At 38.1% G+C, this 20726-nt stretch overlaps 1 protein-coding gene across 2 annotated transcripts in view; it reads right to left on the bottom strand.

Annotated features, from left to right (window-relative positions):
• Positions 1 to 20726, bottom strand: part of SPINK5 (serine peptidase inhibitor Kazal type 5) — a 75410-nt gene that overhangs the window by 16618 nt on the left and 38066 nt on the right. For both annotated transcript variants that reach the window (XM_040453359.1, XM_040453368.1), the window contains 11 exons: positions 19471 to 19549; positions 19020 to 19147; positions 16367 to 16415; positions 14251 to 14378; positions 12322 to 12409; positions 9488 to 9615; positions 8775 to 8841; positions 7536 to 7663; positions 5863 to 5968; positions 4340 to 4467; positions 805 to 874 (listed from right to left, as the gene is read on the bottom strand). In XM_040453359.1, the coding sequence (XP_040309293.1) occupies positions 805 to 874; positions 4340 to 4467; positions 5863 to 5968; positions 7536 to 7663; positions 8775 to 8841; positions 9488 to 9615; positions 12322 to 12409; positions 14251 to 14378; positions 16367 to 16415; positions 19020 to 19147; positions 19471 to 19549 (1099 nt within the window). The remainder of the gene's footprint in view (positions 1 to 804; positions 875 to 4339; positions 4468 to 5862; positions 5969 to 7535; positions 7664 to 8774; positions 8842 to 9487; positions 9616 to 12321; positions 12410 to 14250; positions 14379 to 16366; positions 16416 to 19019; positions 19148 to 19470; positions 19550 to 20726) is intronic.

Consider the following 20726-nt stretch of genomic DNA (forward strand, 5'->3'; position numbering starts at 1 on the left):
GCCACTTAACCTTGCTGGGAGGCAATATAAATGACCTACAAACATGACCAGATTCTAATTCCTGGAGCCTATAAATATGCTACCTTACATGGCAAGGAAAAATTAAGGTGGAAGATAGAATTAAGATTGCTAATCAGCAGACCTTAAAATGGTGACAGATTATCCTAAATTATCTGTGTGGCTCAGAGTGATCACAAAGGTTCTCAGGAGTGAAAGAGGGAGGCAGGGAAGTCAATATCAGAGTGATGCCGCATGAAAATGATTCAAGTGGACACCGCTCAGTTTAAAGGTGGCCATGAGCCAATGCAGGAAGCCTCCAGAAGTTAGAAAAGGCAACGAAACAGATCTTCTCTACAGCCTCCACAAAGAAACACAGCCCTACTGACACCTTAGTTTTAACACAGTGTGAGATCCAGTTAGGACTTCTGAACTCCAGAAATATAAGCTAATACATCTGTGCTGTTTCAAGCCACTGTCGATAGCAATTTGTTACAGCAGCTGAGCCTCATTCTCCCCATCTATAAAATAAGGTTAAAAAAATGTATTTGATCAGGTTGTTGAGAGAATTAAATAAACTACGATTTATAAAAGTGCTTTGTAATCTGTTAGACTGAAAGATTTCCGTTTGGCATGAAATTTCCACACTGAACAAGTTATCAGCAATACTGACATTTATGATGGCTTCTGACCTTCTTAGGGCAAAGATCTTAGTTGGCAACATTGACATTCTCTTTCTGTATTTTTGATAGCCAAGTGTTGACTTACAGAAAGACCATTTTTATCAAAATCTAGTTAGTGACTCACCTTTTCTGATGCTGATTGAGTCTCATTTGATCTATAGTCAGAGTGCTTATTTTCCTCTGCTTCTCTTTCTCTGAAAGAGACAAGAGTCAATAGTCATCCTGTTAGTAGAAACTCAGGCTTGGAAGGAGCCTTAGAGTTCATATCCTACATTTCCTTCACAGAGAATCTCTGTGCATCCTCAAAGCTGAGAGTCAGCTTGGTTATTAAGAAACTTCCTCATCACAGGGTCTATAGGGTAGGTAGGTATTCTAGGTAGACAAACTCAAGTAATTTCAAAAAGTCTCCTTTATTTGTGTCCAAATTTACCTTTAACTTTCATCCTTTGGTCTTCACAATCCCAGGACAACACAGAACAAGTTTGCTGAACCCATTAGCTCTTCTCGATATTAACTCATCAGATAGTTAGAGGCAAGTTTCAGGTCTCAGGCCCAGTGTCCTCATCTTTTCATGCTATGTCGTGGTTTTTAATACCTCACCAATTCACCAGTCTAGTGCCTTGACTTGTAGATCAACCCATTAGGGTATTAGTTTTTAAAGTATGGAACCCAAGATAGAAAGAAGATAAGTAATCTAGAAAATACCTTAGGATCATGTTTTTTTTTTTTTTAAACTCTTTTCTGATAAAATATTTATGCCAGTAGTCTCTAAGTTTTTATGCACATTAAGAAACACCTGTGAAATTTAAAAAAATCCAGGGGCGCATGGGTGGCGCAGTCGGTTAAGCGTCCGACTTCAGCCAGGTCACGATCTCGCGGTCCGTGAGTTCGAGCCCCGCGTCAGGCTCTGGGCTGATGGCTCAGAGCCGGGAGCCTGTTTCTGATTCTGTGTCTCCCTCTCTCTCTGCCCCTCCCCCGTTCATGCTCTGTCTCTCTCTGTCCCAAAAATAAATAAAAACGTTGAAAAAAAAAATAAAAAAATCCAGATCCACTGACTATCCCAACAGGTTTACTGACAAGATCTAGACTGGGACTCTGTAGCCTGATTTTCAACAAGCCAGGTCATTCTGATGCAGTTGGCTCAAGATCTAGTACATTTACTTTTCTTTCCAAGTTTCATTTGGTGTTGTACACAAAACAACATGTGTATGTATGTATATAACATATATACATGTATATATTCTTTTTAGGGAGTTCCCTTTGCATGTATAAGAAATAGGGAAGTGGCAATAAAATAGATCCTGAAGATTCAAACAAATATAAAGTCATGAAATTTTAATCAAGTACTATTGGATGAAGAGGGTACTGTAATGATTCAGTTTAATGCCACTCGAGAGATAATCATGGCTCTGATCAAAAACCTCCAGTGACCTCTGATCACACATGGAATAAAATCCAATATCCTTCTCTTGGCCTAAAAAAGCCTTATTTAATGTCCCCATATTCATTTTCTGCAATCTTCTATGCAATAATTTTGAGACATGCTGACCTCCTTTCTGTTTTTCAGCTTGGTAATTTTACATCTTGAAAAGTTTTCACGGGTTCTTGCTCTGCCTGAAACTTTCTTCCTCTAGATGTCCACATGGTTCACTTCACTTACTCTTTACGGGTGTCCCTCACACGTCAGGCTTTCCCTGAACACCATAAATAAAGCAGCAACTGCATTCCCCTTATGTTGCCTTACTCTGGTTTATTTTCCATATTACCATCTAGCCCTGTGCTATGTAGTTATTTGTTTATTTATTTATAACTTGTCTGTTCCATATTACATTATAATTACATGGCAGGAACTTTGTCTTGTCCACATGAAGAATGCTTGTCCATGACCAGTGCCTGTTACAATGCAGACAGTCAAAAACCATTCATTGTCAGATGAGTGATTTCTAAAGATTGTAAAAAATATTCCATCTATGTTGTGTTTTGTTAAATACTCCAGATGAGTATCTTATAATATAGATAACAATGATTACATTGGCAAAATTCTATCTTATACATTTTTTGCATTGGAGAATCGTCATTTGTTCCTTAACAAAATTATCTATTAATATATGTGGCAAAAAGAAGCAAAGTCCTAAGTGAAATGCTCTCTCAGTTATGTTAGTCATATCTGCAAAGTAGAAGTTGTGCAAAAGGACAACACAGTGTAGTGCAGGAAATTGTAACATTAGTTATTATTTATTACTATTCATGCTGATGCCTATTATTTACTGGACACTACTGATGGCATTAATAGTGACAATTCACATTTATTGAATGCCTTCTTTGTGCAAGGCACTGTGTAGAGAGTTTTACCTGGTTCTTTTCATTTACCTTTCAAAACAAACACTAGTGGCTATGATGATTATTGTTGCCTCTACCACCATTATAAATATGAGCAGATGAAAGCCTAGGAAAGTGGAATAACCTGTCCAGAACATGAAGCTGAAATTATCTGATGCTAAAACCCTAGCACTGCTCTACTCTACTGCCCTGCTTCTACTGACAAATTTTCATAATGTGAATAAATATTAGGCTAGTATTCAGAGGAACTGGATTCTGATTTCGGCTCTGAAGTTCACTTCCCCATGAGACCCTGAAGTTAAAAAACTTTCAGGGGCGCCTGGGTGGCTCAGTCGGTGAAGCGTCTGACTCTCGGTTTCGGCTCAGGTGATGATCTCATGGTTTCGTGAGTTCAAGCCCCGCATTAGGCTCTGTGCTGATGGTGCAGAGCCTGCTTGGGAGTCTCTCTCTCTCTCTCTCTCTCTCTCTCTCTCTCTCTCTCTTTCTCTCTCTCTCGTCCTCTTTCTCTCCCAGCCCCGCTCTGTCTGTCCCCTACTCACACTGTCTGTCTCTCTCAAAATAAAAAAGTTAAAAAAAGAAAAATTTCAGTTTTTCTCATCTGTAAAATGCAACATTTGAACTAATCAGATTTTCTCACATGGTCTACACTATCACAAGACTGTAATATCTTTTCAAGGAGAAAGATGAAAAAGATGTATGTGTGGAGAAGCATTAAATACTTATTAAATTCATATCAATTAAGTGTCATAATTAATATCATTATGATATATGCATCAAATTTTAAAACTATGAGTACGTATCAAGGTCACCCAGAAAACTATCTCCGTGTACAAGGGTGGTTATGCTCCTTGACCCAGTAACACAAATCAAGAGTGGCTGAGTTGGATCAGAAAGCACTCCAATTCAGTACACTCACCATGGGAAAACACACAGAAGAAACACTCTGGATTATGCAATAAATGTGTTCCACACACACGGCAAGAAGCAACCCTCTTAAACTATGCTGGTCAACTATTCCAAATGACCTTCGTGAACTCTCCACAGGACTTAGGCATTATATGTTCTAAAGAGAAATGCTCTATCATGATGGCAATTGCAGGTCACAGAATTATGAGAGAAAACAGACTAGGAATCAGACAATGATTAGCTGCCATTGCTAATGCTCATTGTTTCTCATGGGATATAAGGGAAAGAGATAATACTTGGGAATTAACAAAAATAATTTTTCAGGAGGGAGCTATAAGTAAATGAGAAATAGCTAGTCATTCAGGAGGAACTGGGGACTATCTTTGAGACTGTCAGCTGAAAGAAGTACTTACAGTATCTCCTTGCACATGGTACATTTATTGTTGTATGCCTTGCCATCAGCGTCACGTACAGGATCACGCTCCCGAGTACAGGTGAGTTTTCCGTTTTGCATCTTTCCCCGAAACTCTGCACATTGGTCCTGAAAAAGGAGAGGAGAGTAGGTCTCTTGGATTACTTGGTTTGTTGCATTGTTAAGTTCATTAAACAATTTGAGTTTCTGTTATTACAATGTCCAGTACTGCTATCTACAGAGAAAGAGGGACTGGAATCACCCATATTCTCAGAGGTCAGTTGTCATAGTTAATGATGTTGCTTCTAAGGTTCTACACAAGGAAATTATAAAGCTGGCTGGGATTTAATAGCACAGATGAAGGGTCGGCAAACTATAGCCGATAAGACTAATCTATCCAGCTGTTCTTATATATGGGGGTTTTACAAATCAAAACTTGAAACACACCCTCAACTCATTCATTTAGATATATTTATGGCTGCTTTCCCACAATAAAGTCAGAATGGAATAGGAGAAACAGAGTCCATATGACTCACAATGCCTAAAATATTTGCTATCTGGCCTTTTACAGAAGAAAAAAAAAAAGCTGACCTCTGGTGTAGACAGAAGGGAGAAAGAATTGCTGGAAGAAAGTACAAAGTTATACAAAATGCTAACGAAGACAGGCTCAAGACAACTGTGGAGAAGACAAACAGGGGACTTTTGAGTGCTCATTCTTGAGAGTGAGGATGTAGCCTCCTTAAGGAGAAAAGATAGAAAAACAGAATAGCCAGAATTTATCAAAGACATATGTCAGGCCTGTGTCAGATCTGGAAGCAAAGAGAGGATCTTGATATCCTAAGGTCGTAAGAAGTGAAATCAAGCAGCTGTAATCTTATGCAGTAGTGTTCACAGGCCCAAGGACTGGGTTTATAGGCAACACTGTCATTCTGACTCTTAAAAATGTCTCAGAAAATGTGCTAAAAACTTGCCTAAATTATTTTATTTTGTCCCTGTAAGAGTACTGCTAGATAAGGGAAGCTAGAGTTCAGCGACATGAAGTAATTTATTCAATGCTGCATAATGGGTTGCAGGATCTGAAAACCATGCTCTTTCACCATATTATGCTGCCTTGGATCAACAGAAAAAATGCCCTGAAAAAGTGACCCTATCGAAGGAAAGAGAATAATAGAAGAAAATAAAGAGCATGTGATGCTGCTGAGGACTATCTCCATGTTTATACCACCTAACAGTCTTATGATCAATTAATGGCCTGAGAGCTACACTATATAAAAAGGGGTCAGGAGACTGGGATGAGGTCATCATGTTCATTATTTCCAGGGTTAAAGAAATCAAAACGAGCCATAGAGAGACTAAAATTTGCTGAGATATTACCCTGAAGTTTCAAGGGGAAACTCCCCTGTCCTTCAGAGAATGCTTTCAAACTCAGCCTGACATTCATTCCCCTTTATGCCAGGCTCTGCCATGGTGCTCTTGTCAGATACTTGCGTCCACCCTGGTCGTGGAAATTAGAGGTCCTCTCACCTGCGCTTTCCCTCCTCCGCCACCACCACCACCATGGGAACTATGTCCCGCAGCGTTTCTCTGATCTTCCTCTTCTTTTCTCTTTCTTTCTTCATCTTCTTTCTGGCTGGAAATTAGAAAGGGGGAAGTACGGAATAACAGATTACAGAGAGCGGAGCCCATTTCTGTGAGTTGCTCATCGTGTGACCCAAATAGATTTGTACAGAATCCACCAGCATTTACTGAACATCCACTATGTTGCAGGCCCTCCTTTGAAAATAGAAAGACGAATTACATGGAGTCCTTCTGCCTAGAAGAGCTCTCACTACTGTAGAGGAAAACCAACATGTACACAAACACAAGCAAGGCCACGTGAGCGGTTTACTACCACTTCCTAAATGCTCACTGTGACTCTCTAGCTGGATTCTTCTCAAACACCTCATATTCAAGAGGTCCAACAAGAACTACCTCCTCCACCAAATGTGTCCTTGCTCCTGGATTCTCTACTTTTCATGAAGAAGAAAACACTAGAGCCATCTCTGTCCCCTTCCCTGCAGCCCCCATGGCTGTTGACACTGTGACACTGTTTTCACATCTCCCATGTTGATCCATTCACCTTCCCTCTTATTCCTCTGGCTCTGATGAGATCTAGTGGCTCCTGGATTCCTGAAAACCCCTACCATCACCAGTAGCATTCTGAATCTTAGTCTTTTCCTTCTCTTCCCCCCCTTTTTATTGGTGACGTATGAATCTTCCCAAAGGAACCATATTTATGCCACTTACTCTCTTACCCGAAAAAAGACATAGCAGCTTCCCACTATGTATAGCATTGACTTCAAAATCCTTGATCTGGCATTCAAAGCCAGCAAAGTGGCTAAGTTCTAACTAAACTACATGACTTGCTCTTTGTTGTTCAGATTACTGTTTTCTTAATTTCAGAGCTTTACCCATGCTGTTGCCCTCTGCCCCTCTCATTCCTTCCTGTACAGTTCATATCTTATCCAAATTATAAAGACCAGTTCTATTCCCCCATAAAACTTCCTATTAACTCTCTCTTCCCTGAAGTACCAGAATACACTGTACACATCATTTTTCATTTAGCAGTTCCTCCCTCATATTTTACTAACTTGTACCCATGTCTAATCTTTAGTCAACTATATGATTTCTGAGAAGATTATTTAATCCATCTATGAACAATCATTATTCACATTGTACATTGTAGATAGTAAATGACTATTAAATGAGTTAAATATTTTATGTGTACTTCTGAGCTTTGTATAAAGAATTTATTTTCATTCTGTGAAAAATGTGATATTTTAAAAAATGTAGGTAGAAGAGTTAGACTGATAGCAAAATATGTGTATTATATTCCCAGTGGTAATTATAATCTAGAGAAGGGATCCATTTGACAGCAAAGGACCTAAAATTTTACCAAGAAAGATGTTGTGATCTATTAATAGGTAGGCTCTACCCCAGAACTAAGAGAGAATATAACAACCTAGATATATTGTCTATTTCTAGAATTGTAAATCTTGGCCTTTATAGAGGAAGATTTGCCTAAAAATGCTCTAGAGATAATAATTTGCTCCTTTTATATGTAAAGAAAGGACAAACACAATGTATATTATTATCCTGGCTCTTTGCCTTCCACCATATCTGCCAGCTCACAGCAGGGGCTTCATTTGTGTACTCACAAGACAGCTTTACACATGGCACACTTGTTGCCGTGGGTCTTGCCATCTGGGCCACGCACGGGATCGTTTTCTCGTGTGCAGAAAAGATTTCCATTTTGCAAAAGGCTCCGAAATTCACTGCATGTATCCTAAAGGAGGAGAAAGGGCAAGAGTAGGGGTATTTTCTGATAAATTACTTTGTTGGGTTCCTACTAAGTGCTTCCTAGAAACAACAAAAAATGACCTATAGATATATGTTTTCCTGGCGATTGAATTTTTCAATCAATTCCTACTAAACACACATGATTTATTTATTTATTTATTTATTTATTTATTTATTTATTAAATATATGAAGTTTATTGTCAAATTGGTTTCCATACAACACCCAGTGCTCATCCCAAAAGATGCCCTCCTCAATACCCATCACCCACCCTCCCCTAAACACACACAATTTAAAAAGAGGTTTCTCTTCCTTTTTCCTTGAGGTGTAAGCCCCAAATCCAGACTGAATCTGCAATCACATGTAAGACTCGTTTTTTATGGGGGCAAGGAAATGACCACAAATTTGAAAAAATATACTTGGAATCAGTCTTTTTGAAGCCAAGAAAATGTTATCCTAGATTATCCTAGTGTACCCAATGTATTATTTTTATTTTCCCCCAAATGCTGTCACCAGAAATAAAGGTAAAGCAAGGAAAACAACTGATTTCACCAAATGTCGTCATCAAAAACTACATGGTGGGTTAGGAGTAATGCTAGATTTGGTGTCCAGAGGTCTAGGTTTCAATTCTTTCGTTTCCATTTTTTAACTGTGAGTACTTTGAAATTTGAAGATGTGGATTCAGATACCAATAGTCCCACTGCCTTTGTAAGCAAGTTCTTCCTTCTCTCTGGATTTTAAACCTTCATTTAAAACTCGGGAATGAAGTAAATCATATGTTTGTCAACCATGGCCTGTAAGCAAAATCTGGCCCACCACCTCCTTAAATAAATAAAGTTTTATTCGAACATAGCCATGCCCATTTGTCTGCATATCATCTACGGCTCCTTTACAGCTACAACAGCAGAGTTGTGACAGAGACTGGATGGCCACAACCTAAAATATCTACTATTTGATCCTTAAAGAAAATTGTATCAATTCTTAGACTCGATGAACCTTGAGTTCTCTGACACAGGCTTTCAGTAATTGCATGTTATTTTTACAGAAAAACTGCAAAACCTCATCTTTTAGTGTGGTATTAAACTTCCAGGACAACTACCTTTTCAGCTTCTCTCTTAGCTTTTGCTTTGGATTCAGCTTCTTCTTTTTCTTTTGCTTCTTGCTGGCTGCAGGAGGGGGAGGGAGAAGAATCATTCCTAGTACCCAGTACATGTTATCCTAAATGGGAACTCTCTCTAGATAGAAATATCCCATTACCTCCATACCTCTACCAACTTAGCTTGGGAGTAGGAGAGTAAACGCACACCTGTCCATATTGTTTTCTGTGTTTAATGTTGCTTAAAGAATAAGACACACATGTCATTGCAAACCAGTAAGCAAATTTACCACTACATTTTTCTGGAAAATAAAGATACGGTTCTTCTCCCCAGAAAGCAATGAGGATGCTTGAAAATATTTACTAGATGTTAGCAAATGTTCCATTTGTTAGCACCTAACGATCACATCTTTGGATTATTCATGGTAGTATGTAAGCAGAGAACAGATTTCTCAGTCCTTGTATGCCATTAACTCTGGGGGACTTTGCCCTTAGCACATAGTACTCCCTGGAACAATTCAAGTACAGTTTAGAACACTGAGAACACCTCAAAGAAATGTGCTAAGGATATGGCTTTTTAATTGTAAATCCTTGAAAATAATGCAAAGATAGCTTCCATATCTACCTCCTAGAGAAAACCTTCAAAATCACCTCCCTTGCCTGTCCCAGGCCTATCGTCTCTCACACTCAGCAGCAGTGGCTGTGGTTCTACTCACAAAAAGGCCTCACACATGGAGCATGTATTGCCATGCATTTTTCCATCTGGGCCCTCAATGGGGTCGTTCTCTCTGGTGCAGGGAAGTCGTCCATTTCTCACATAGTTACGGTATTCACTGCACAGCTCCTGCCAAATGAGGGTGGATTTAAGAATCAGGTAACTAAATATTGGAAAACTTCCTCTACATTACCCCTATAAAACCTATGATACAACGCCCCCAAACATAGCAGATACATCAAAACGGTGATATAGAAGGTCAACATTAGCCAAGATGCTTTTTAGGGACTTTTTAAGGTCACGTATTATCTGGAGTATAAGATTACTATTACTTAGTTCATTAGAAAACCTTCAATTCAACTCAAATATTATTCTGGGCTAGATACTGTGAGATACATAAAGAAGAATTGAGCAGGGGTGCCTCAGTGGCTCAGTCAGATGAGACTCTTGATTTCTGCTCAGGTCATGATCCCACAGTCATGGGATCAAGCCCCACATCATGCTCCATGTTGAGCATGGAACCCGCTTAAGATTCTCTTTCTTTCTCTCTCTGCCCCTCTTCTCCACTTGCACTCTCTCTCTCTAAAAAAATACAAATAAGAAAGAAAGAAAGAAAGAAAGAAAGAAAGAAAGAAAGAAAGAAAGAAAGAAGGAAGGAAAGAAAGAAAGAAAGAAAGAAAGAAAGAAAGAAAGAGAAAAAGAAAAAGAAGTAAAGAAAGAAAGAATTATCTATTGTTATTTTTGTAAAAAAATTTGTGGTTGGCAGAACAACAGCTCCCATCCCTCCTATTTGTCCAAGTCCTAACACCCAGAGCCTGTGATCATATTACCTTACAGGGCAAAAGGAACTTTGCAGGTGTAATTAAGTTAAGAACCTTGAGATGGGGAGATTCTCCTGGATTATCCTGGTATGTCCAATGTAACTGTAAGGGTCAGTCCTTAACAATAGGAAGAGTGAGACAGAAGAGATGGAGAGGGAAATACAACTGTAGAACAACAGTCAGAGATGTGATGTTGTTGGCTTTGAAGATAATGGAAGGGACATGGACTGCTTCTAGAAGTAAGAAAAGGCAAAGAGACAAATTCTCCCCTAGAGATTCCAGAAAGGAACAGAGCCCTACCAGCCCTTTGATTTAGTTCACTGAGACCCAGGTCAGACTTCTAATGTAAAGAACCAAAGACAGGAAGTTTGTTTTGCTTTAGGCCACCAGGTTTGTGATAATCTGTTAGAGCAATCATAAAAAGCAAATACAGAGTGTTTAGAGTCTTTGAAGAAAATGCATAGAACCATCTATAACTTGGAATAAAAAGAATGAGATAATTGAGAAATAAAGGAAAATTTCTGGCATAATAGATGATAGAGCTATTAAGTATATTGTATAAATGGGGAAAATCTTTGGAGAGCAGCTAATACTTATTCCGAGCCATGGAAAGTGGCCAGAATTTTGACAGATAGAAGACAAGGACAATCATATCTGAGTATGAGGAAAACCATATAGAAAGTAAAGTTCATTGTGTGTATAATATTGAAGACTTAAGACATGTGCTGTTATATATGGGTAAGTTCCTTGGGACTTCATAAAAATAATATACATAAATATAGTTTATTATTTTATAAGTGAAGAAACTAAGATGCAAAAATGTTAACTGTCTGCCTTATTGGTAGGGAGACAGCCAGTATTTGAGCCCTGACAGTCTCAGCCCAGGTCTTTAACCACAATGTGACTGAGTCCATGAGATGGGATACCTTGAATTAATGCTTGGGATGTCCGAGAAACAACAAGGTGGCCAGTAGGGCTGGCACAAGGGCAGCAATGGGTAGAAAATAGGAAATGAGGCCTGAGAGGTGGCGGAGGTCAGATCATGGGTGGGATTATAAGCCACTAAGAGGGCCTTGGTTCTTACTCTGAGTAAGTTAGAAGCCATGGGTGGCACAGATTGCCTTATGTTTTGCAAAACTGCTTTGGTTTTGGAGTTAAGGGTAGATTGTAGGAAATAAGGATGAGAGCAGAGAGAACACTAAGGAGTGAGGTCTTCCAAATTAGAAAAGGACACAGGAGAGGAACAATGAAGATCTGAGACACATCCTGTAAAAATGATACAAATGGTGATAAGGTGCAAAATCTAAGGCGCATCATGGGCATTCAAGCCAGAACGTGTGGTCCAATGGCTAGCTCTCAAATTTTCAACTATATATATTTCCTAACTTCTTATCTGAGCCTCTGAGTCCTCATCTATAAAATACAGATAACAATCACATACTTTGAATGGTTACTACAAAGATCAGACATAAAACTGTTATATCACATGACATATGCCAGCAACTAAATAATTAATAGTCATCACCATCATCACCATCATTACGTGAGAATGTAAACCCAAGGCTCAAAATTGCTGTTAGGTGATTTTCTCAAAATCTCACAGATAATTAATTGGGATTAAAATTTAGGTTTTATTTGTTTTGTTTTGTTTTTTGTTTTATTTGTTTTGAACTAAACGTGCTTATATAAAAAGATATGGAGAAAACTTTGAAATCTGCCTCTATTGATTTGCATTCATACAAGATAGCAATCTGTATATGCTTCTTTTTTGGGATACTACAATTCACATGGTAAGTGGAGAAAATGGTGACTGACTTCTCAAATACACAAGCAACTAAATCATACTTGGAGTGAATAAACTGAATAGGAAGAAGAGATCTCCTTATACACGAGAATCCAATACATGTCCTCAGTCCGAGAAGTTACTAAGGACATGGGATAAGGAGGTGGGAGCAGGAGGCTTGCCTGGAGAGAATGGAACAGTTATGTGGCTCTGATGGCCTGAAACAACTACCTGGACTGCTTCTCTCTTCACTTTCTCAGCTCCTACTTTCTCCTTTCCTTCCTTGCTATTATTTTTCTTCTCTTCTTCCTCAAGTTTGCTGCAATCAAAAATACAGAAGATACAAGCTAAGTACAGTTTTCGATTCTCTTTGGTAATGTATTTTAAAAAGGAATGAGGATCTTCAAGACAAGGTCAGATTCACTCTTCGGTACAAATTTATCCAGTCTAAGAGGTGCTATTACTTTGCAGACAATAATAATAAAAAATAAATAATTCAGTAGTTTACAATTCTCCTTAAAAAAATAAAACTAGCATTTTTTTTTTTTTTTATCAGTATGTGACCCTCATGTAGTCTTTTTCTATCAGGCAGTGACTTTAGTGATCTGACTTTAGGCAAGCCACATTGCCTTGATTTTTCTAAACTGTGCAACTTTTCCCGTGTAAATAACAAACATATCAATGATCAAAGCAGAGGTGATACCAAGTCAGATGATGGGCCCTAGTCAAAGTAAACCACGTTTCACTATAAAATTAAAACTTTAGATATTATTTTAAGGGCATTAATATTCAAGTTGAATTCACGTTTTAAAGTACAATAATGATCCAAGCCCAAGAAAATTCAACAACTAACATTTTGAGGTTGATCAAGAGCCTAAGCTTCTGGCATTCTTGCCATGTTCTACTGATACACAGCTTATCAAAGCTTGAAAATCTATAGCATGGATGACATTATATCTGGTCATCTCCACAGAATGAACAAATGGAGCAAGTAAGAGAATACCCTTGATTTCCTGAATCTGAGCCCATCGCCTGCTCTACTGGCCTAGTGTGTCAACCTTTCCTTTAAGGAGCTATGTGCATATACCTGAGATTGGGCGAGGACATGCAAAAAGTTACAAGACAGAAATCAACTTTGCACCTCTTTCAACAGATACTATTTAAACATTTTCCTCAGGGCTCCTGGGTGGCTCAGTCGGTTGAGCTTCCGACTTTGGCTCAGGTCATGATCTCACGGTCTGTGAGTTGGAGCCCCACGTCGGGCTCTATGCTGACAGCTCCGAGCCTGGAGCCTGCTTCGGATTCTGTGTCTCCCTCTCTCTCTGACTCTCCCCCGTTCATGCTCTGTCTCTCTCTGTCTCAAAAATAAATAAACATTAAAAAAATAATAAAAAAAAATTAAACATTTCCCTCAACATTTACTCTAGCGTGAGACTCTGTAGAGGACTAAGAATCTAAGGAGGAGGAGAACCAGAGGAGGTAATAATCAATTTCTCCTATACTGTTCCACACAATGGAGCTCAGGTCCGACTCACCAAAACAGCAGCAAAAAAAGTCCCTGGACCTGGCTTCACAAGAAGACATTTCAATAAACACCTATTACATGGCCCTGCCTATTAGGGGTTTTACTCTCTACACTAAACCACTTATCAAAGTATTTATCTCACCTGGGCATGGTAATGTTCCTAAAAGGATAAATGTAATTCTCTCTATTCCATTTCTCATTCAGGTTATTCTAACAGTTCTTGCACACTGGCCTCATAGATCTCTGTTCAACTGGTTCTTCCTTAGCCAATATTTGAATATATTCACAGAATCATAAAAAGTCAGAGGTGGGAGAGAGACCAATGATATCACTGCATCCAGATCATCAAACTTCTGCTCCCTCTTTGTTATGAATGATGATTATCAAGTGTTACAAACATACCAGCACTAAATTAAAACTTTCCCATGACTTACCTAGAGGATAGAAAGAGAACTGAATAGAGAATCACATTGTCACTGTGTGATTCAATATTACTTCCTGCCTTGTCCATGTGCTTTTCAGCTTACCTAGCAAACAACCCATGGCATATATTCTACACATTTCTAAAGAAACTGAGACTCAGACATGATGGATAATAAAGAGATGCAGTAGAACAGATGAGCACAGGTACTCACAATAGACTTGCACACATGGAGCACTTGTTTCCATGCATTTTGCCATCTGGGCCACGGACAGGGTCATTCTCCTTGGTGCATATAAGCGTCCCATTCCTCACCTGGTTCTGAAATTCACTGCAGAGCTCCTGGAAAATATTTTCTGAGAATGATTTCTTACCCTGACTATTCCTTTGCCTATTCTGAGGAATAAGTGATGCAGAGTAAGAAGAAAAAGGAAGAGTGATTATGTGTAGCAGTAAATCAGTAAGTATTTACAAAACTTCCATCACGAACTCAGCATTGTCCTGGCACCAGAGCAGGTCTGGAAATATTTAACATCATCATTCCCCTGAGACTGCTTACAATCTCGGTGCAGAAGAAGGCTGACAAAATTGGTAGAGAACAATATAAAATGTATGTTTGTGTTGTGTTACATATCAAAGTCTATTAACTGAATGATCAAAGGTGAGGGAGGTTCAATGGACCTAGAAGAAGACGGCTTCTTGGAGGAACTGAGAATACTGGTCAGCCTTCACAAAAAAGAAGGAAATCCTGCCATTTACAACTACTTGGATGAAACTAGAGGGAACTCTGCTAAGTGAAATAAGTGAGGTAGACAAAAAATACTGTATGATCTCACTCATATGTGTAATCTAAAAAAGCTGAACTCATAGAAACAGAAAGTAGAACGGTACTTTCCGGGGGCTGGGTGGGGTGGGGGAAATAGGGAGATGTTGGTTAAAAGTTATAAACTTCCATTTAAAGATGAATTAAGTTCTGGAGATCTAATGTAGAGTGTGGTAATTACAGTTAACGATACAATAGTATGCAATACAGTATACTTGAAAGTTGCTAAGAGACTAGATCCTAAATGTTCTCACCATAAAAAAAGAAATGTATTTGTGTAATTTTGTGATGTGATGGAAGTGTTAGGTAATGGTATGGGAGTATTATTTTATAATATATAAGCGTGCCAAATCAACACGATAGACACCTTAAGCTTATACAACGTGATATGTCAATTAAATCTTAAGAAAGCTGGAAAAAATTAAAATAAGAATATAGTCTCCAAAAATTATTGGTAAACCTCAATTTGTCTTTAGAAGGCCGAGAAAGAAAAGAAAATGATGCCCAAACTAAGAAATAAAGACATATTTGAAAAAAAGATATGGAGGAGAGAACAAGTATGATCCCTTGGAGAAACTGACACCTTTGTGGGAGTCACTTGATAAAGCAGAGGGATGTAGATTTCATACAGGAGAGGTACAAGAGAAGCAGAGAGAAGGAAAAATGGTTTAGGACCATTTGGAAAATCTAAGATGACTTAGCAGCTGATCAGATATTATGGATAAAACAAGTGTTCAGTTTAAAATAAAAAGATGGCTCCAACTAACAGAAAGTTAATGAGCAAGTGAGTCAGTTTAAAGGTCAACTTTTAAACTGTGTCAACTTTCCCCAAATAAATAGTAGGCTGACACCTTGCAGCTGTTAGGAAATAAAACACATAAAGGTAAGTCCTGTTTATGGCCATTATATGAGAGTATTTCAATATCATATATGGACAGATTTTATTGTGCTGCTTATAAAATTATAAAATTAATCATGTACAGTAGATTAAGAATAATTAGAAAGTCAAAGGATTTAATAATTATTAACTAGGATGAGAATATTAGTACTTTCTCCATGTTTAGAGGGTGAGAAAGATAAAATATGATAATATATGTGTACTTTGTTTTATAAATTGGACTAATGAAAGCAATAGGGACATTGAACTGTGTATTTGAAATAATAGAAGTTGGAATGATGTAAACTGAAATTAGTAAATTGTAAAAATTGATATTAATAATCTGTGCCTGACAACAGAAATCTAAGAAAAGCCAAATATGGAGAATATACCTTACCAAGTAAGTTAACCCTCTACTTTTTATAAAATGAAACTCAAAATTTGAATTATCATGCAATATAATTGATACTCTGGAAACTTCCAATCAAGACCTTTTTTTCAGGGTTTTTGTTGTTGTTCATTTCAGGCACGACAATTGAAAAGGAAAACATTTCTGCTAATGAGATATCTAGAATGCTTTAAGGAGAAAAAAATGTCAAGGCATAGCATTAGCAGTCCTGAGAAAATTACCTTTGTAGCTTCTCTTTTAGTCTTTGTTCTTGTTCTTTCTTCTTGCTGACTGTAAGGAGCAGGGGAAGAAAAAGAGAGAAAAAGAAGAAATAGGTCTTAACAGAGTAGATTCTTAACGTGTACAGGTTGATCATCCCTTGCTTTAACAGGTCTCAAACACCCCCAACGATCCAATCATAGCAGTTTGTCATTTTAGTGGATAATAAACTGAAATGATTCACTTTACCTCAAGATAATAGTCTGTAAGAAAAAGTCCCTTCATGAGTAAAACCCATTTAGCTCCTCAGCAAAGGCTGCAATAATATTTCCTGTTTACGGATTCTTTTGCATCTGCAATAACTCCTTCTACTTTGGTAATATTTGGTTTCTGTGGGGCAGTCAAGCATGGTTAAGGGGACAGACTCTGGAGTCAAACTGCAGAAGGATCACAAGAAATGTCTGACCCTCTCTGTGCCTTCCTCATCTTTAAATGGGGAAGGGGAAGGGAGGGATAAGAGAAGTAGCAATGAAATTAGTTTTATAGGATTGTTGTGAGTGTTAAATGAGTTAATACATGTAAAACAAGTAGAATAAGTATTCGGTACATGATAAAGTGATTGTCAAAAGCAATCGGTGTCATCATCACTGTAATTATTATTACAAGTCAATCCTCCCAAAACAGGCATATGATGGAAATAAAGTGGGGGTGATGGATCTTAACCATTCTGGATAACTAACAGGGCTGCAAACTGAGTTCAGCATAATTGAATCTACAGCACAATTTAATCCTGGTGTACAGACGGAAAAAAAATGAAACAATATGTAAGAAGTTTTAATTTTAAAATGCAAAAATGTTTTAGATAATATGTAAAAATTAGGTTATGTTTCAATCAACATAAGGCTTGCTCCCATTGATCAAATTAAACTTCCTTAAAAGGTGAAAAGACAGTTTGCATTTGGTATGAATGTGTGCAAGACGAGACCATGGAGGGAAGAAGGATTCTCAAAAAAGGCAACAGCCTTTGCTAACATACCCATAAAATATGAGGTAATAAATAAAACTTTATTTCTTTTTGATAAGGAATTAAAAAAAATTTTTTTTAATGTTCTTGTTTATTTTTGAGACAGAGAGAGACAGAGCATGAGCAGGGGAGGGGCAGAGAGAGAGGGAGACACAGAATCTGAAGCAGGCTCCAGGCTCTGAGCCGTCAGCAGGGCTCAAACCCACACACCTGAGATTATGACCTGAGATCATGACCTGAGCTGAAGTTGGACGCCCAACCGACTGAGCCACCCAGGTGCCCCTTGATAAGGAATTTTTATACGGATGGGAGAAAAGTACTAAAATAGTTCCAAAATTATGAGATTTCTCATACTTTTTTATATGGAAACTGACCTAAACTTTGCCATGAGTCTAAGTTGACTAAAATATTTAAGAAGCATTTTCTTTCCATCCTGGGAAATCATCAGAGGAAGCAGCAGAGCTGACCACTAGGTGGCAGAATTCCTTCCTCATCACTGAAAGACTGATGTACAGACAGAAAAACAGACTGAAACAAGCCTAAATTCAGGCAAATATAATTACTAGAAGTTGATAATGGCATTGCTAAATGATTATCTTCTATCTATACCATAGGGTGAGAAACATCATTTTCTTCATTTTTTTTTTCCTGCACTAATGTTTCTAACTTTCCCAACTCCTCTGGGCCTTAATTTTGTCATCTATAACTTGTGATAATGTAAGAAAGATCTATTTCATGTTTGTCTTGAAGATCAAATGAGATTAGGCAGCAAAGATTTTTGCAAATATTTGTCGATGATATGCATTAAATAAATGTTGGTTTTAATGATTATATGTTCATCATCCTGACTTCCATCTAAGAGGTTTTTAATGTTTCTGTGCCCAACCACTATGGGACAAATATTGTTCTCTACCGGGAAAGACTGAATGAATCCTTTCAGAGATTCTGAGTTTATAGCAAATCAACTGGAGTGTTTCTTGGGACAAAGATCAAAGCCTTAAGGAATATCATAGACTCTTTTTTTTGTGAAAATACATCATGCCATTTATTCTACAGTTACCCTTTAGTCCCCTGTAAACAAGGATCCAACTTCCACTGTTCCTAAAACAGGCTTCACCTATTTCAAATATTACAAAGTTCATCTTTGTGTTACACTCAAATCTGTGTCCCTATAGCTCTCATCCATTTTAACTCTACTTCTTAAGATCACACAGAATGAGTAAGAAGAAAGGTAGTAAACTAAAACACTCTCCTAAAACCTGCCATGCACCATAATGATATTTTATACGTAATCTCATCCATTTCCTATTTTAGCTGATAATCCTTCAAGTAACTAAAAAGCAATTAGTGTGGTTACCACAGAGTATTCTCTTCTCTGAATCAAAGATCTTGAGTTCTCTCTAAAATCTCTTTATATCACAATCATCATCATCATCTGAAAGCTCTCCACTTGCTTTTAGGTTTTGTATTTTAATGTGTGTGTGTGTGTGTGTGTGTGTGTGTGTGTGTTTAGTTCATTTAAATGTGACACCCCAAAATGACTGCTGTACTGAAGAGAAAAATGCATTATTCACAACTGATTATTCACAAATGTTTGAAAACTTTGCTCGGTTCCTTCTCCCCCACCATCAGCAGTCCTGAACTTTACTCACAAGAAGGCCTCACACATGGAACAGGTGTTGCCATGCACTTTCCCATCTGGGCCCTTGATGGGGTCGTTCTCTCTGGTGCAGAGAAGCTGTCCATTCTTCCTTAATTTGCGGTATTCGCTGCACAATTCCTGTGAAATTGAGGAAGGAAGTTCGAGGTCTTGAACATAGGTTGGATCAGACTGGCAAAACAGCTGCATTTTTTCTCAAATGGGGATCAGCAAGTGACTTATTTTAGAATAGGTCTTAGAAGACATGACTATTTTTTAAGGATGAAAGTTATAAACACTTAACCTAGAAATAGTCACATATGCATGTGTGTATATGCTCACATGTAAACAAACACAAACTGTACAAACGTTTCCTACAGCTTCAGGGGATTTATGAGTTTCCTGAATGCCATCTATGGAGCCCAGGTCCACATGCCTCTGACTTTTGGAAAATTTTCCCTCACCTCAAAGGAAGTTGTGTTCTTAGATTGTCTCTTATTTCTTGACTCACTTTCCTTCTTTTTCTTTTCTTCTTCTGCTTGACTAAAAGAGAATATAGAAAGAGATCAGTAAGGATCATAGAATGCCCAAATTGAAAGTGATCTCAAATATCAGTTAATTATTGTAGTTAACATTTAGTAAGTTCTTACTATGTACCTAAACTCGTGCTCATACCATGAAATCTTCTCAACTGCATGTTGTAAAACTTCTATTACAACCCCACAGGTAAGAAAACTGACAGACAGAATGGATCACTGCCCCAAGGACACTTGCAGTTTTCCAATCTTCCAGTACTCACAACTTTCAATACTCAGTATGTCTCATTACTATCTAGCTTTGCTTTAATCTGCCAGTAAATTCTCTACTTACATCATCCGTGAAACCCCACATAGGTCATTCTACCCCTGAAGTCCTCAAACTGTTAGGAAGTTGCTCTTGGCATTGAGCTGGACCCCTTCCAGAGTTTCGACTCATTGTTCCCACTTTCATCCATACAGACAGCCTACAGTGTTGATTCCACATTTAAAAACAAAAGATACTTGGGTATTTCAAGGCCATAACTCTCCCCTTGCTAAGTATGCCATGTCTTAACAGTCCTCAGGGGACATGGTTTGTATTCATTTCCTCTAAATATGTTTTTGCTTTTCTGCTGAAGTGGAGCTCTCACAAAGGAACACAAAGTTAATCTGGACTCAGTGCTTACATTTTCTAGAATCCCTTCCATAACAACAACAATTGTCTATTGAAGAGAGAGATGTTGAACATATAGCCACACATATCAATTTACAGCTATGCTAATTGTGGTTAGTGCTATAAAGGAAAGTCCTCGTCACCAAGATGGAACAATTGAGGGGTTAGGGGCATGGAGTAGGCTTCACCATGATTGTTTCAGCTGACAAGTCAACACATGGAGGGGTTCACTGTGCCAGATACTCATCTTTCCTATTCCAAGTCGTTCCCCCAGGTCCTGTGTATGGACTAATGTACCATTTTGCATACTGATATGTTTGCTTTGTGATTTGTTGTGTAATTTTAGATGACTTCACAACCTGCTCTGTAGGGGTGAGATCCTTATTTTATATCCTGTACACTTCCAGAGGAACTCAACCAGTGATTGATATGCAGGAACTATTCTTTGGAGTTGGTTAGGAGTGACATCACCATGATGGCAACATAGGTGGTTCCTAACTTCCCTCCCCCTCACGAGAACAACCGACCT

The sequence above is a fragment of the Herpailurus yagouaroundi genome, unplaced genomic scaffold (genome assembly GCF_014898765.1).
Source record: "Herpailurus yagouaroundi ecotype Mexico unplaced genomic scaffold, PumYag 29, whole genome shotgun sequence".
NCBI classification, from domain to species: Eukaryota; Metazoa; Chordata; class Mammalia; order Carnivora; family Felidae; genus Herpailurus; species Herpailurus yagouaroundi.